General features: G+C 37.1%; 1 protein-coding gene across 2 annotated transcripts in view; it reads left to right on the plus strand.

Annotated features, from left to right (window-relative positions):
* galnt13 (UDP-N-acetyl-alpha-D-galactosamine:polypeptide N-acetylgalactosaminyltransferase 13) overlaps positions 1–16,109 on the plus strand; it is a 50,238-nt gene that overhangs the window by 23,123 nt on the left and 11,006 nt on the right. Inside the window, exons 7-12 of one of the 2 annotated variants that reach the window (XM_017692420.2) lie at positions 1,916–2,033; positions 2,311–2,491; positions 10,829–10,968; positions 14,492–14,590; positions 14,696–14,830; positions 15,082–15,111. In XM_017692420.2, coding sequence (XP_017547909.1) covers positions 1,916–2,033; positions 2,311–2,491; positions 10,829–10,968; positions 14,492–14,590; positions 14,696–14,830; positions 15,082–15,111 — 703 coding nt within the window. The remainder of the gene's footprint in view (positions 1–1,915; positions 2,034–2,310; positions 2,492–10,828; positions 10,969–14,491; positions 14,591–14,695; positions 14,831–15,081; positions 15,112–16,109) is intronic. The other variant, XM_017692422.2, reaches the window with a different exon arrangement.

A 16,109-nucleotide genomic window follows, 5' to 3' on the forward strand; every position in this document is an offset into this window, starting at 1 on the left:
TTTCAGATTGGCAGATTTAGCTGGCACTGTTCATAAAACAGCCCCTATTAGCTGTGTATGGAAAGTAGGTTTAGCTTGGAAACAAAATAAGTAAAGAGTAATTTTACATGTTGAGATTCTATTTACATGTTCCAGTTGTTTTTACTGAAAGCAGTTTTAACTTTTTTCGATTTACAGTGGATTTTACAAAGAAATTCTAATTAAAATAAATTAAACTTTTGTTTTTACTAGCGAAGATTAATTTCTTACTGGTCAAAACTGAATTTTTACTTTTCGAATTTTAATATTTACTAGTGGAATTAAAATTTTCGCAGGTGCAAATTGAATTCCTGAGATCAAGAAAAATAAGAAATAAAAGCTACAACAGCTTGACATTGTAATTAGGATTTGAGCGTGTTTATTTAATTGTTTAATTGTATGGAAAAAATGACCATTTGTTGAACTTTCATGTTAATAAAATTGTTGCTGCAATTATTATAAATTGGAATTCTTACAAATGAAAAATGAAATTTTACATGCCAAAATAGAATTCCTACAATTAAAAGTTGAACTTCCAATATTATAATTTTTATGTATTAATATTTATGTTTATGTCATTCTTTATAGTATTTTTGTAGTAATTTTCTAACACAGAAAGCATCTTTTCCTAAACAATTACTATTATTTGCCAGCACTTCTTCCTTTAAAATTTGTAGCTCTGAGAATTTTGTTTCTTTGTTCTCACTTCTTTCATCACATCTATTATGAAGCTTCACTTGGACATTTTACATGTTGATTTTTGATTGGCTCTTGACTAAGACACTAGTAAACTAATCACCATCAAGGTGACTTTATACATAGGTCTTATTTACTGTGCTGCAAATATCGTGTGATGCAGCACTGTTACTGAGTCTGGCTCCTAGTCTTTTAGAGATAATTTAAAAACAATGTTCAAAAGGTCTGGCATGGTGTGGGGGATGTATGCTAATGGAATAGGTGACTTGCACATCTGTGAATGCACCATTCACACTGAAAAGCATTTTGTAACAATATATGCTGCCTTTTAGACACTGTATTTTTCAGGGACATCCATACTTATTTAAGCATGACAACGACAAGGCACAGTCAACAGCATCAGAGCATGCGGGTGCTAGACTAGCCTGCCTGCAGTCTAGACCTGTCTGCCTTTGAAAACATGTGGCACTTTATGAATTACACCAATGAAGGCACTGTACTGTTGCACAGCTGTAGACTGTTGTATAATCAAACATATCAAAAATAGATTTGTGTCTTCAGTCCCCAGATAATTAAATGTTAAAAGGAAAGGTAATGTGGCACAGTGGTAAACATGATTCAATCACAGCTTTTGCGGAACATGTTGCAGGCATTGAATTTGGAATGAACATATACTTACAAAAAACAAAAAAAGACATTTGTTTTTATGACGCAAAACATCGAACATTGTGTTTTTGTTTTCAGTTTAAAACAAGTAAAACATAATTTACTGATCATAGCTTTATGTGCAATAGCTCGATAGCAAATATGAGTGGACAAAATAAGTTGTGTATGTATTTATTACTTTCAGTAATCCAGTAATAACTATGAAAATGAAAACATGAAAATAATGTGATTTCCATGAAATGAACATAGTTCCCGGTCTTCATTACTGATGTCCAGTATTTGACTTTTCTGTTTTCTTTCTCAAATTACTCTTACGTGCTTGTGGTTTTACCCTTTTTATACCCTTTGTGCTTTTGTTGAGTATGAAAGGTGCTGTATAAATTAAGTTTACAATGATTTTATGATGATGATTATGATTAGGACGATGATGATGATGATTATTATTATTACTATTATTAAAGGTGATATGCATTTGTATAACTTCTCCTGTGGATCAGCTCTAAGCATAAGTTAAGCATGTATGTACTTATCTCAGAACTCCCACCATGGCCGGTGGCCTGTTTTCTATTGACCGAAGCTATTTTGAGGAGATTGGCACGTATGATCCTGGAATGGACATATGGGGAGGAGAGAACTTAGAGATGTCTTTCAGGGTAAGTTCACAATTTGATATGTGATGGCAACCTACAATGTAATTACTGCTAATAGTGAGCATGATTGGCAGTTCATGATCATGAAATTGACTGGAGCAGCCAAATTCAATTAAAGTGTTGTGGCTCTGATGAAGCCCTGTGTTTAACTACATCAGTTGTCAGCTGTAATCCACTATGTTTGACTGAATGTGATTTTGAGCTATTTTGATAGTGAGGCTTGTAATTACTGAGAGCTGTGATGTCAATCTGTAATGCATTGAGAGCATGTTGTCTGCAGATCTGGCAGTGCGGTGGGTCTCTGGAGATTGTCACATGTTCCCACGTGGGCCACGTATTCCGGAAGGCAACTCCTTACAGCTTTCCTGGTGGAACTGGCCAGGTGATCAACAAGAACAACAGACGATTGGCTGAGGTTTGGATGGATGAATTCAAGGACTTCTTTTACATCATATCGCCAGGTAAAACTTTCATTTGTGTGTAATTTGTTTTGGAATATGATTGGAACTGTTCATAGAGTTGGTTGTAGTTTTGATACTGATTTATGAGTCATTGTTAAGCTTTGTGGTGATACGATTTAGTTTGAAAATTCCATAGTCATCAAAAGTCCCTTTTTACATAAATTATAGTCAAAAATGCTTTACTTTGCTAATTTAATGCATCTCAGTTACCAGAATATTATTTGGACATCGGCTTGTTTACTCAGCATGAACTCACACATGACTAAGACCCGCTGGTCTTGTTCATAAGCTGTGCTCTCTGAGTAATTACATGTCTCTTGCCGTCTGCTTGGTTATATTAGAGAAATGCCTTGTGTTGCCTATAAATAGCATGGCTGGATGATTTGCATCTGTGGCAGTGCTCTTGTGGAAGAGAGTAATTATGTTAGTGCTTAACCTCCTGGACGAGTACTGAGCTCGCTGCATGTGACCCCACTCAGAAAACACACTCCAAACAGTTTGAGTACTGCAGCCTTTTTCTCATGTCCAAGATTAATATAGTTGCTTATCATTTCTAGATCTTTTTTTTTTGTGGTTAAGATGCCCCTTGTATGTCAATCAAACGGTGGAGGAGGTTGAATAGTTTAACATCTTTAATGTATATCCTTATACTGATTCTTTGACTAACCAATGATCCTTTTTGTCTCACATCATCTAAAGTGTAATGATACACATATTTTCAGCTTTGATGCATTTTTAGATTTTGAAGTCAAGATTTTATTTGATTTTTGATACTAAAATTATCCCTAGAATTCACCATAACAATTAAGCGACATCAGGAAAAAAGCCGTCATTTTATCTAAGCCCCTCTGCCATTTCCAACATAAGCCCCTCCTCCTCCTCATCCTCCTCCTCCCACTTTACTTGTTGTTCCTTGGAGGAATGTAATTTCTCTCCACTGTGTACTTGAACATAGATGGAATGGCAATTAAAGCCTCATGACTTGGCTTGAATTGGGTACATAGAGATGCCTAGTTTTAATCATTAATAATGGTTTCATGCAAAGACAGACCATCAGAAAAGACATTGCTTTAAATTTGTAGTTCACTGTTTCAAAGTTTAATTTTTCACATTTTGCATTACTGTTTTCTGTGTTCACTGTAATCATTACACCCAGGGCTTGAGTTGAGGCCGGATGTGAGGGAGTACTATCCCCCTGGTCAAAAAAATGACAAACCTTCACCTTTGTAAAATGTCCACCCACCCCGCTCCACCCCCTTCTGATTAATTTGACATGACTCTTATATTTGTGCTCTGTTATCCATAGATTTTGTCTATCTGAGAATTACACACTATGGGATTTCTTCTTCATGTAAAATATTCTGTATAAAAAATTCTGACCAGGGCAGTGTGCATCTACAGAGGAGGTGTTTATATAGAATTGCATGCTTTATGAAACATTTGTTACAACAAATGCACCCACCATAAGGGTTGCCAGTATTTCTTGTTTTCCTGCCAAATAGGGCTAGTTTAAAAATGAGTCATGAGAGAAAAGTGTCTACTGGGCTGCTTTTAAGCAAACTTTGATGGAGATGTTTGCTGGATCTGGCAACCTTGCCTGCTGTAGAGGACGTTAAAAATACAGAAACATCTGTGCAAAAAATAGATACACTAAGCAGTGATATCTAGTGAGAGAGGTTTGAAATGAATAAAACTGAAAATTGGAGCTTGTAATCTGTGGAGATAATCGTAGTGTTTAATTAAATATAAAGTAGAATTCATTTACAATATATACTGCATATACAAAATAATATACAAAATGCATCTCCAGAATGACTATTGACCCCCACCCCACCCAATATTTTCACAAATTGACCACTGGTTACATCCTAAACAGGAATTATATGTCCTGCAGAAATGTACTGCAGAAATGCCTTGCAGCATAAAAGTACTAATATATCATAGACACATTTAGTATTTCTCCATTGATCCTGTGCACCACTGTCAGTTGTGTTTATGTTTGCCTCTGATGTTAATTCTGAGTGCTCAGTGAGTGAGGAACTCCCACAGTGTCACTCACTGGAGTTTCTCTGTTACTCAGTATGTTTCAGTAGCACATCAGCCCAAACATTTTCACTTAAATATCGCACCCATCAATCTCGCTCATTTCTGCTGATGTGGGCCCTTCACACACTTCTGCACACGGTCCAGATTTATCCGTGTTCAGCAGGGATCAGCGGGACCCGTGCCTCACTCTGCTGCTGAATCTGCTGTCTTTTATTCATGCCTGGCTTTGTACTAAGTGTCATTCAACATGCAGTGAATCACTCAGTTCTGCTGTGCTGCTCTCGAATTCACGAGCGGCTCATTTTCAGATCCCATGGGAGACGTGGGTAACGTAGTTCTCCTTTAGCCAGGTGCTGCAGTAAGGTTAGAACTCTTCAGCATCTCCGTACAGGATGAGTATAATGATTAATTCCTGATTGGTGCAGCTCATGCTGCTGATAGAGAGAGGAGGTGTTTGGAGTCACTCTTGATCTGTGGTGCTGTGGGTGGTCTGAGAAGAGAAGTAGACTGGAGAAAGGAGATGGGGGACCAGAGGTGGAGGGATTCCAGGAAAGCTGTCCCAGTGGAAGAGTGCTCTGTGCACATGATAAATGAGCTTGTAATGGGGGTATAGAGAGCAGCGAGATAATCCTGTGTGGTCTAGGCTTTCTGAAGCTGCATCTGTTGCAGAGGGAAGGACAGAGTGTTAGAGAGGTGCAGGTGGGTGGTCATTTACAGAAATGAAAATGGTTTAGTGTCTGCTGAATTAATTTTGAAATACTTAAAATCTGATAAATCATGCTTCAGATATGGAACATCCTGGTCTGTCCTGTCTAGGACTAAACAATAATGGCTTAAATGGTAATCATGACCATATATTGCAATTATGCAGACAGTTAAGAAACAAAAAGAAACAAAAAGTCTTAACACAGTTTATCATTTTATATAAACACAAGTAGGTCTTGTACATTTAAAGCCTACATTCGTACAAATGTATTAAATCAAAATAAAACTGGTCCGTACGAGAGCCTGACCAGTAAATCGACTGAACGATATTATTGACTTATGCTGAAGACCAGAAAATTTATCAAGTTTATATTGGCATAAATTGCCAATAAATAATGACTTTTTATGGCAGGGATTTGAACTCACGCTCTCCTAATGATAGAGCAGACTTACCTTTATGCAATGGCTCACTGACATGAAAAAACATTTATATTTAAGTTTTTCTACTCACATACCAGCCTGCTAAAAGCTGCCACTGTCACAGCAATACAGGCTGAACTCCCCCTCCATCCACCCCATCTGTCATCCAGAGAAAACTTAGTTAGAATAGATACCCTCCCTGATGCTGTGTTTTACTCATAAATATATCATATTACAGAGGGAAAATGAAAATTTTACTTTGTGTTAAAGACTGTTTTCTGCTGTTTATTTCAATTTAAGAAGTGTCTCATTTTAGTCAGTGAAGTATAGTATATCTAAAACTATTAGGCATATAAAATTAAATAGAATTGTTTAATTTGGGAAACCAAAACATTAATTATACCCAGGAGCCTCTTAAAATCTATTTTAACATTCTCATACTGTGTCGGTTCTAATCACTTTAATTGATGTTTTAAAATGCGATATATATACTAAATTGGAGATTGACTAGATTGAAAATGAAGAAACATGCCACCCCAGTATAATATAGCACCAAATAGCAAGAAATATGACTATAACACACAATTTTATCTGGCATTAAAATGATATCCAGCATTTGCCAGTTAACCAACTTTCAAGTTCACCATTGTCGTAATTGATTAGGGTGAGTTCAGAAAAAATTGGGGATCAGGTAAAGTGGGAAGAATAAGCTTCATTCGCTCTTGCTGTTTGAGTGACAAGCAGAATGTAACAATCAAGAGTCTGGAAAAAATATAGGCAACAGATTGAGTTAAGGAGGAAGCTTGTTGTGCCTTGCTGGCGTAAATTAAACTGCATTGTAAATAGAAGTACTACTGTTCACATATGTGCAATACCCTCATGTGCAGTACCAAAGCTGCAACATGCTTTTATATCCATCCTTTTCATTGTAGTTATTTTTTAACTTTTTTTATAATTTTATTTTAAATGATTTTATAGTTGAATTTTCTATTTTAAAATAAAAATTTGGTTTGCTCTGGCTAATTGTACTCCTGGCCTAACTGTGCTCCTGGAAACCTGTTAGACCCAGCAGTGGTGTTAAAGACATGTTCACACATAAAGACACATAAAGACATGTTCACACATACAGGCTATGAAATTTTACTGTTTGGGATTTAGTGAAGTACTCCAACATATAGCAATTAAATATCCCATAATAATTTACCAGAGGTTAATTTATTCGAAATAAGTTGTTATTAATATTTATTATTAAGTGACCATATAGAAAGTGTTTCTTCAGAATATTCTCTGTCCATGTGGTTTTTATCTTTGGTTGCAGTCTTTGCAGTTGTCACCTCTGTGATCATCCACTGATCACATGGTCCTAAACTACTGCTGCCCAAAATAGGTGACAGGTTTAGTCTGGCATCTTAACTTTGAGTTTTCTGCCTTGCGAGATCCTGTAAGGAGTTAAAACTCTAGGCAGCATACCTCTCTGCTTTCTGATGCACACAGGCATCAGGCACCATACCATGAAAAGGAGGTTGTCAGTACAGTTAGTAAATTCTAATTATTAAATTCTACATCCAAGACATAAATGTTTCCCAACCCAGTTCACTGAAACAGTCCATATCTTTGTTCCAGCCTAAATCACAGCACATAGGGATGAAGGACTAATGTGGACCATTGCAGGGCGGGTTGGGAAACTAGTGCTAGTGGGCTACATATAACAAAACTATAATAACTTTTTTTAACAAAACTTTCAAATGAATTTTTCTGTTCCATAACAGTTAATGATGATTATGTTTTTGGTGGCATTTTTGTTTCTAGCCATGTACTGTTCCCTCCTGGTTTTCATTCCTTGAACTAGTTTGAAGCCCTGCCAAAAAGTATCCCAGTTTTGCTGAACTCACCCCATGTTTAATTAACTGAAGCAGCCAAGTTTAATCAGGATTAAAATGAATTTTACGGCCCTCATCCACTCTGCGTCTTCCATTAACATCTGAACGTCCAGACGTTTGCTGCTTGGAGAAGCTAACAGTGAGTGAAAAGAGAGCAGAGTAAAATGTTTGGAACTCGCAGAACATCAGTGATTTTGCCTGTTCGAAATAAAGTAAGTATACTGCAGAGACAACAGCATATTGCAGTCAGATGACGTTTCCTGCATCCATCACATTGCACTTTAATGACTCTGCTGCGTTGGAGCTGCTGTTCTGTTCCCCTCACAGTTCTCTCATATTCATTTTAAATCATCTCATGTTGACAGGCTTGTGTTGTGAACTTAATTTAACTGCCTTTTCTGCATAGGCACAAATCCTCTCTATTTGATGGTAGAATGTCATGAATATGTCTTGCCTATTTGGGGTGTAATTGTGTTAATATTTGACATTTAAGAGATACTCTGTTAATGTATAAATTTACAGTCGTGTTTAAAGATTCAGCCTCTTTTAAGGAATTTTACCAAATGTAAGGCACACTTTAAACGGAATAGACATGATTGGGATAGTAAGAAAGTCTGATATGGAAGCCCCCCCTAGTGTTCAAGACTGAGTGATGCATTGTAGTGATCTTTTTGAGAGGAAAGAGTTGAATTGATTGTACCCAAATTTATCAAGCAATTCAAATAACATGAATGATGTAGAATTAGTTGCCCCTGTCCATATAATTGCATTTATTTAGATGTAAAGGCAAAGTATGACTGTAGGTCAGCAGTCTTACTCTGCTAAAAATAGGGCCTGGTCAGAATCATGGCCAACAGTGTGCAGTTCATCCAGGGGGCACATGCTCTACATTGTGAAACTTTGTGGTCTAGCCGCTGCCAGGCTGTATTAGCTTTCAGTAACAAGATTAATTATTGAAGGGTGAGGGAACATTGTTCTCCCTAAATCCCCAAACTAATATTTCCTCCAAAGTTTCAACTGTTGTTTGGCCCACATATCCAAACTTGTCATCACTGCTCTTCCAACTGCAGTCACATGCCCACTGTTTCTCCAATCAGTATCTTTATACAGTGTCGGGATGTGGGGTCATATCATGTTGTTATTATTATTATTATTAATATTATTATTATTATATGTGAAATGTCCTATAGTTTTATTGATTGTACTACCTGTAGTACTATTTTGGGCACCTAAGCACATTATTTAAAACCATTTATCTCAGCTCCACTTTGTGTCCCAACAATTAGGTACTTTATTCTCAGTTCACGGAACTAAAGGAAATAATTATAATTAGACTAAAAAATTCAAAGAAGCCATATTTAATGTTAATGTTTTCCTTTGCTCCATTGAAATGATGGAGTTTGAAGCAGCATGTGTAAAATACACATGGCAGCAGGCGAAGGTGAAGCATAAGGAGAACTCCAGAAGGAGAATATGAATGAATGCATATAAAAAAACAATTGAATATTACATATTACATCTAATCAAACAGGAGGCTGCAGTAACTGCCTTTGGTGGGGGGTCGGGAGCTCCTGTAATGGCTCTTACTCCAGAAAAGGAGCAGCATTGGATACCCCAAAATTTCAGAAACGTCATACAGACATCTTCAGAGATTTCTCCTCAGTGAAATTTATTCTAGTGACTTCCAATGGTGGGAAATGTCCTGACTCTCCTGATCCTCCTACAGATACAAACTCTGTAAATGCTGTAATTATCATAAAATTGTATGATTATGATGATGTTCTTCAGAGAGCCTGTAATGTTCAGTAGTACTAATTATCCTCTAATAATGCTGGAGCATCCAGGACCAGCAAGAGGAAGCAGATGGTCACGTGAAAAAACATATCTGCTCCCAGATATTAGAGTATATATGAAAATTAGAAAGTTGGAAGGAAAAAAAAAAATAGAAAGACGATGTAAAGTCATTTTAAGATGTATTTATTTTAATATGTAATTTTAGGCTTTATTCCTACCACATCCTGAACAAGAACACTGATAAAATTAACAAAATTATTAATAAAATTCAATTAATAAAAATCCAAAAACATCTTTATACATTAATATATGAATAAGGGAGTGAATTAATGTCTCTCACATCTCCACCATTTTTCCACAGTTCAGCCTACAGTATCATCCACACTGTGTAAAATCCAGAGGCTATGTGACATGCTCTTTGTGGGGTGATTAAGAGATGCTGCATGCAGTTAAATCTGGACTTTAAATGCTGAAGTGCCAATTCCAAATAGAATATCTGCAGAAGAATATTGCCAATTCCTCGTAGTATGCCACCAAATACAGACACATTTTACATGGACAGTAATAATTAATATTTGTGTGTTAGTAATATCTTTACCCTGCATAAACATCTGATTTAAATCACTTTTGTGCTGATAAATACTTTTTTATATCTTCTCCATATGATTTTATTTTTTCATACCAAGAAGTAATGATAATTGAATTGCTTTTAAACGTTTTTAATATAGTTACACATTCAACATGTACCTATATGTATTAACCCTATACTCTTTTATATTTAGCTTTTTAATCAAATGCAGTTTTTAAATATATTCTTAATGTCAGATCTTCATAGTATATTTGTTATGGAATGTTGTTTTAGAGTATTGTTTTAATCTGGCATTCCTGTGACGTCACACGGCTTGTCCAGTACAATTGATCATGCTATGCTAACAGAGCAGTTTTGTCCAAATGAATTCTTTTTCCATAGTAACTTAGCAGAGCTTAGGATTAGTTTCTTTCATGGAAGCAAAATTGATGAGAATTAGCTCATCTTATTCAAAAAAGCCTGACTTATAGAGTTAGCTCACTTCCTGGAATATCCCCCTGGACCACAAGACGACTGTGATGTAGCTGTATTCAGCTGTATTTTTACATAACAGCTGTAAAAGTATGTTACTGTAAATTTACGTCAGTACAAAATCTCTATTTTTTTTTTTTTACACAATTTGAAAAAGAGTGTTATGTTTTGCCTAAACGTTTTGATGAACTGACCTACAGAAATGGTCCAAAATTACAAAAAAAAATCTCCATTTACTTCCGTTAAAAGTTAAGTATGTTTTTACTTTTAATTTCAGCAGACCTACATTTTCTTTTGAAAATGACAGTACATTCTTATGAACACAAACAGAAAAGGGCACACATACCTACAAGGTTATTGTATGCTGTATTCTGTGTTGATTGTCTTTTTCGCTGTGCTCCCCACAGTAAAGGATGTACTGTGTTTGTGCAGGTGTAGTGCGAGTGGACTATGGAGACGTGTCAGCCCGTAAGGCTCTGAGAGAAGCTCTGCAGTGTAAACCTTTCTCCTGGTATCTGGAGAACATCTACCCCGACTCGCAGATACCACGCAGATACTACTCGCTCGGAGAGGTATGCTCAAGCTTTTTTTATTTTTTTTTGTGCTTTTTTTTATGAAACGGATTCTCATTCAGTGAGGCATAGCAGATCAGTTGTTAAAAACAGTAATTGATGCGACACTGTTATTCAGGCCTATTCATGTGTTCCTTGTTAAATTTAATTGCATTCTAGGCTGAAGTGCTCCTTTTTTCTTTTTTCAGTTTTCACTGCACTGGCTCTGCTCATTCATGTGCTCATTTGAAGAGGAGCTCATTTCTGTGAATAGTTTAGTCGAAAATTACCTCTATTAAAACTTTTTCTGATGAATCTGGCAGCTTTTTGGAAAAATAAAAGTGTCATCTTCACACAATTGTCCTGAATAACTATGTCTTTGATGATACATATTTAATATCCATAACCTTATCTTGAATAACTTCAGCTATTACATAATGTTATATTCAAATGTTAAATTCTAATACCTTCGTATTTCAGTACACCCCAGTTTAAACAACGTAAAAGTAATCTTGAAATGCAAATTATTGAGAATTTTCCTTCTGTACTGTGACATTGTTCAGAGTAAAGCAGTATTAGGAAGAGTCTCTGAGCTAGCTGTGCAAGTGGGAGGGGGAGATGAATCATGACTTCAGATTTTTTTGGTTAATATTATATTTTTCTCCTACTGGCGCACAGTGACAATCAAAAATCAGAAGATGTAAGAGTTAATAATAAAGTCACTGCACTTCTATGGTAAAACAAGAATTTTTTAGTTTAACCCCTTAAAATCCCAGGCTTATTACATACTAAGGCTTATTATTCAGTAACTACAAGGACGTCAATGCAAACTGGCTGAGCTATTTATAGGTCATAGAAGTGTGTAATAAAACTTCAGATCCGCTGCCAAGCCCTGGCCATTTAAGGGGATAAAGAGTATGGATTGATGAAGTGTGCTAAACAGGACCAAGGACACAAAGTAACTAAGGGGCAGTTGTGGTCTGGAGGTTAGGGAACTGGCCCTGTGACCGGAAGGTTGCCAGTTTGATCCTCAGCGCTGACAATACATGACTGAGATGTCCTTGAGCAAGACATCTAACCCCCAGCTGCTCCCCAGGTGCCATGGATAGGGCTGCCCACCACTCCGGGCAAGTGTGCTCACTAGTGTGTATGTGCTGTTTCACTTCATGGATGGGTTAAATGCAGAGGTGAAATTTCCCCATTGTGGGTCTAATAAGTATCACTTTAAGTAAAAAAGGTCAATTTTGATTTCAGCTTGACTTTTAAGCCAGTTCAGCTCAGCTAAGCTAACACAATTTAGAGGGGAGTGCAGTGAATAATGGACTAGCAGGTAGCTGCCAACAGGAGCTGATGCCTTGATTAATAATTGTCTGCAGAGTCAGTGTGAAAGGTGCCTGACTGTTTGGAGAAAAGTGTGTGTGTGTGTGTGTGTGTGTGTGTGTGAGAGAGAGAGAGAGAGAGAGAGAGAGAGAGAGAGAGAGAGAGAGAGAGAAAACGAGAGAGTGAAAGAGGGAGAGACATTATGTTGAGGCTTCATATTTTATACCTCTGCAATAAAGCGACTGATTCCCCTGCACTGCTGCTGCTCTGGCACTCCTCTCTGTCCTGCTGTCTGTGCTTTCTGATGACTCTCAACTGCACCACAATTTACACCCCTTTCACTACAGACTCCATTAGGTTTTATGTTATTTAATTATAAGCCCAACTGATGGCTCTAGGTAATAAGACGTGCATTAAATATAGATTCTGCCCAGATTTCTTAACATATTCCCTAAGTTATAGAGTGGCTGATTTCATATGGCTGATTTGATATAGCAGTCATTGAGGAAAAGAATTGAGAAGAGCTCCTAACAATCTATGATGTTCAATTTGTGCAACCCAGCCAGGGTCCTAATTAATGAGCTGGAATGAGTTGTTTCAGTGTTGCTCTAATTATGTTGCAAACACACGAGCAGGCTAATCAAGGTCTTGTATTATTAATTACATGGAGAAGAAGTGATTGCTCCAGACTTAAGCCACCTGGAGAGTGAGTGACTTCATCACATGCAGTGAGAATATAGCCATGAATGTTCACTGCTTCTGCAGAAAGCATTCTCTCTTGTTTTCTTGTGTTGTGTAAGCTAAAGGGACACTTAAGCTCAGGTTCAATATTTATCTTCTGTATGTTGCTGTGGTGTAGCCCACAGATTACTGTTTTAAGCGCTACTCTTCCAAATTTGTTTAAAAGTATTCAAGAATGGTGTAATTGATGAGGGAGGAGGGGGTGGCTTCAGCTTTGTTCACAGGCACAGGACAAAGACAGAAGTGCCTAAAAGACAGAAGTACTAATCATAAATGAGTGAATTAGTGGCCAGATACAGCCGGTAAATAAGTTTTATTTGGCCCCAACCCATCTTCCAAAAAGGAGTCTGTGAAAACAGGGGTAAAGCACTAAACATTGTTCCAGTTAGTCAAAAGAGCGCTTTTGTAAGTGTCTCTGGATAAGGGTGCCTATTTCCATAAATGGAAATGTACCATAAATGTTGTACTATCAAGAAATGTATGACCATGTGAAGGAGATGTTCTGGAATATCTAATAAAGATTTTTTTTCATAAGATATGCTTGATGCAGAGAGAGTGGTAAACAGGATACAGTATGTAAGCAATGTCCAGCAGGTAATTATTGCTGATGCGATGAGTAAGGGCTTGGCCCAAAGAGCATTTTCCCTGCAAGAATTTGGCGCAGGTCAAATATATACTACATGTCCAAAAGTTTGTAGATACCTGCGTATTTAACATGTGTCCCCCTTTACTGCAGCAATGCCCTTTACTCATCTGGGAATACTTTACCCTGGATGTTGGAACATTTATTCCATTAAGCCAGTGAGGTCAAGTAATGATGTTGAAAGATTAGTTCAGGATCTCAAATGCCACTCAGACCTGTCCCAAAGGTGCTAAATGAAGCTCCATCACTCCAGAGAATGCAGTCTACAGCCCAGCTTCACACTCCAGTCAATGCATGGCATTGGGCATGGTGACCTTAGGCTCAGGTCCATAGCATCCGATTCTTTTGGCATAGTACTTTACTATGTAGATTATATAAGCTGCGTATGCTCAAGTAACGCTAGTGCCAGTAATGAGTTTTCATATATCAACATAAAATAAATGAGTTGTGTTGTCTCTTATTAACTGGTTTATATTAAATGGATACAAAAATGAATTGAAGTACATTTCAGTGAATGACAACTATTTATTTTACTCCAAAAGTTTCAGTGCCAGCAAAACCCAAATAAATTGGACTGAAATTATTTCATTTTGTTCCATCAGCAATTGAACTTCATGTTGAAGTAAGAAAGTCTGTGTATACAGACTCTACTCTGATAGAATAGAAATGTGTGCTGTCAATGAATTATGCTCATATAAAGACGTATTTGAGTGTAGTACCAATTCAAGGTCGATTTCATTTGAGCCACAAGTTCTCTAGTTTTATTACCAACCAAGACCTATGTACTATGCTGGTTTTAGCATGATAAGTAACTGCCTCCTTGCTTTGCTTCCTTCACAGATCAGAAATGTGGAGACCAACCAGTGTGTAGACAACATGGGGAGGAAAGAGAATGAGAAAGTTGGTTTCTTCAACTGTCACGGCATGGGTGGGAACCAGGTGAGAATGCACTAATCTAAACAAGATTCTAAGCAAACTTTCACTGTCTGAGGTGCCATAGTTGGTCCAAGGCAGAGAAGCTGATGTTATATGTTTTCTACACAGGTGTTTTCATATACAGCAGATAAAGAGATCCGGACTGATGACCTGTGTCTGGACGTATCTCGTTTGAATGGACCTGTGGTCATGCTCAAGTGCCACCACATGAAGGGCAACCAGATGTTTGAATATGATGCTGAGGTATGCATATTACTCACTCTTTCTAAGGATTTTTTTACCTTCATTGTGATACATGCATATGGCAAACATATACATATACAACAAATACATATGACATAATATCTAGTTTGAAGTTGGCCTTTTTTTTTGAGAGTTTTTAACCACCAGATGGTGCTGTGAACCGTTCTTTTTGCTCTGCATTGGACTGTATTCTCTTGAAGCTGCATTATAGAAAAAAGCAGCTTACAAACATCCTTCTTCCTCTTGCTTAGTATGTTGGCAAGTGGGAATATGATTTTAAGGTAAGATTAGCCTAGCTGTGTTTTTCTGAATGTTGTGGTAGTTTTCTGGTGTCATTGCAATAAACACTCACCAACTACTTTATTTAAAACACCAACTTTGGACCTACACTCATTGGCCAGTTCATTAGGTCGACTTACCTCACAGGTGCCATATAGGTCCATGCTCTACCCCGTTCATCACTGATCAGTTTCTGACACAGAACTGCTGCTAGAACTGTTCTGTACACAGCAGTAAAACTGACGTGTTTTTTTCATCATAGTCTATGTGTCAATAATACAGTTATAAGAGGCACCACAATGTTGCTAGAGTTTTTATACACCAGTGTCACTGCTAGGTTGAAAGTCAAAATGATCCAGCCAATAGCACGTCTGTGATTAGAAACTGGCCACTAATAAGGGGCAAAAGGTTGTCTAGTACAAATTGTGCTTAATAACTGAATGGCTACAGTCTAAAACTATAAACCAGCAATGTGTATCTATAAAATCAGGGTTTTTAATAAAGTGGCTGGTGAGTTTATATAGTTTTTTTTCTGTAATAGTGATGTTGTGGTTATGGGCAGAATAGACTGACAGAGTAGACACTATGTTCTTTAGATTTTCTTGTGTGTTAGCTTTTATGAGCACTCGTTAAATGGGTGATATAGCCAACACATAGCTTATAGCTTAAAATGTGTGCCCTGAGTCATAGTGCATCTGTTTATTGTGGAGCTACTGGAGTCTTCTGGCATCTCGTTTCACATTGATTTTCTATTACTGTACCATAACTTATACCCATGTTCTGTTAAGATGCCTTGATGTCTTGGTTGTCTCTTTTTCAGTCGTTATAGACCTAGGCTACATGGAAACACCCAGGAAAATAGATCAAAACGGTGATGGCAGAGAACCTCCCATATCAATAGGGTTCCAATAACTGTGAGATAACCCCATTCATTGTGTGGCCTACTTGGGAAATATATTTTTGGATAAATTGGCCATGGGATATGAAAGGGGACAACACC

The sequence above is a fragment of the Pygocentrus nattereri genome, chromosome 6 (genome assembly GCF_015220715.1).
Source record: "Pygocentrus nattereri isolate fPygNat1 chromosome 6, fPygNat1.pri, whole genome shotgun sequence".
In the NCBI taxonomy this organism is placed as follows: Eukaryota; Metazoa; Chordata; class Actinopteri; order Characiformes; family Serrasalmidae; genus Pygocentrus; species Pygocentrus nattereri.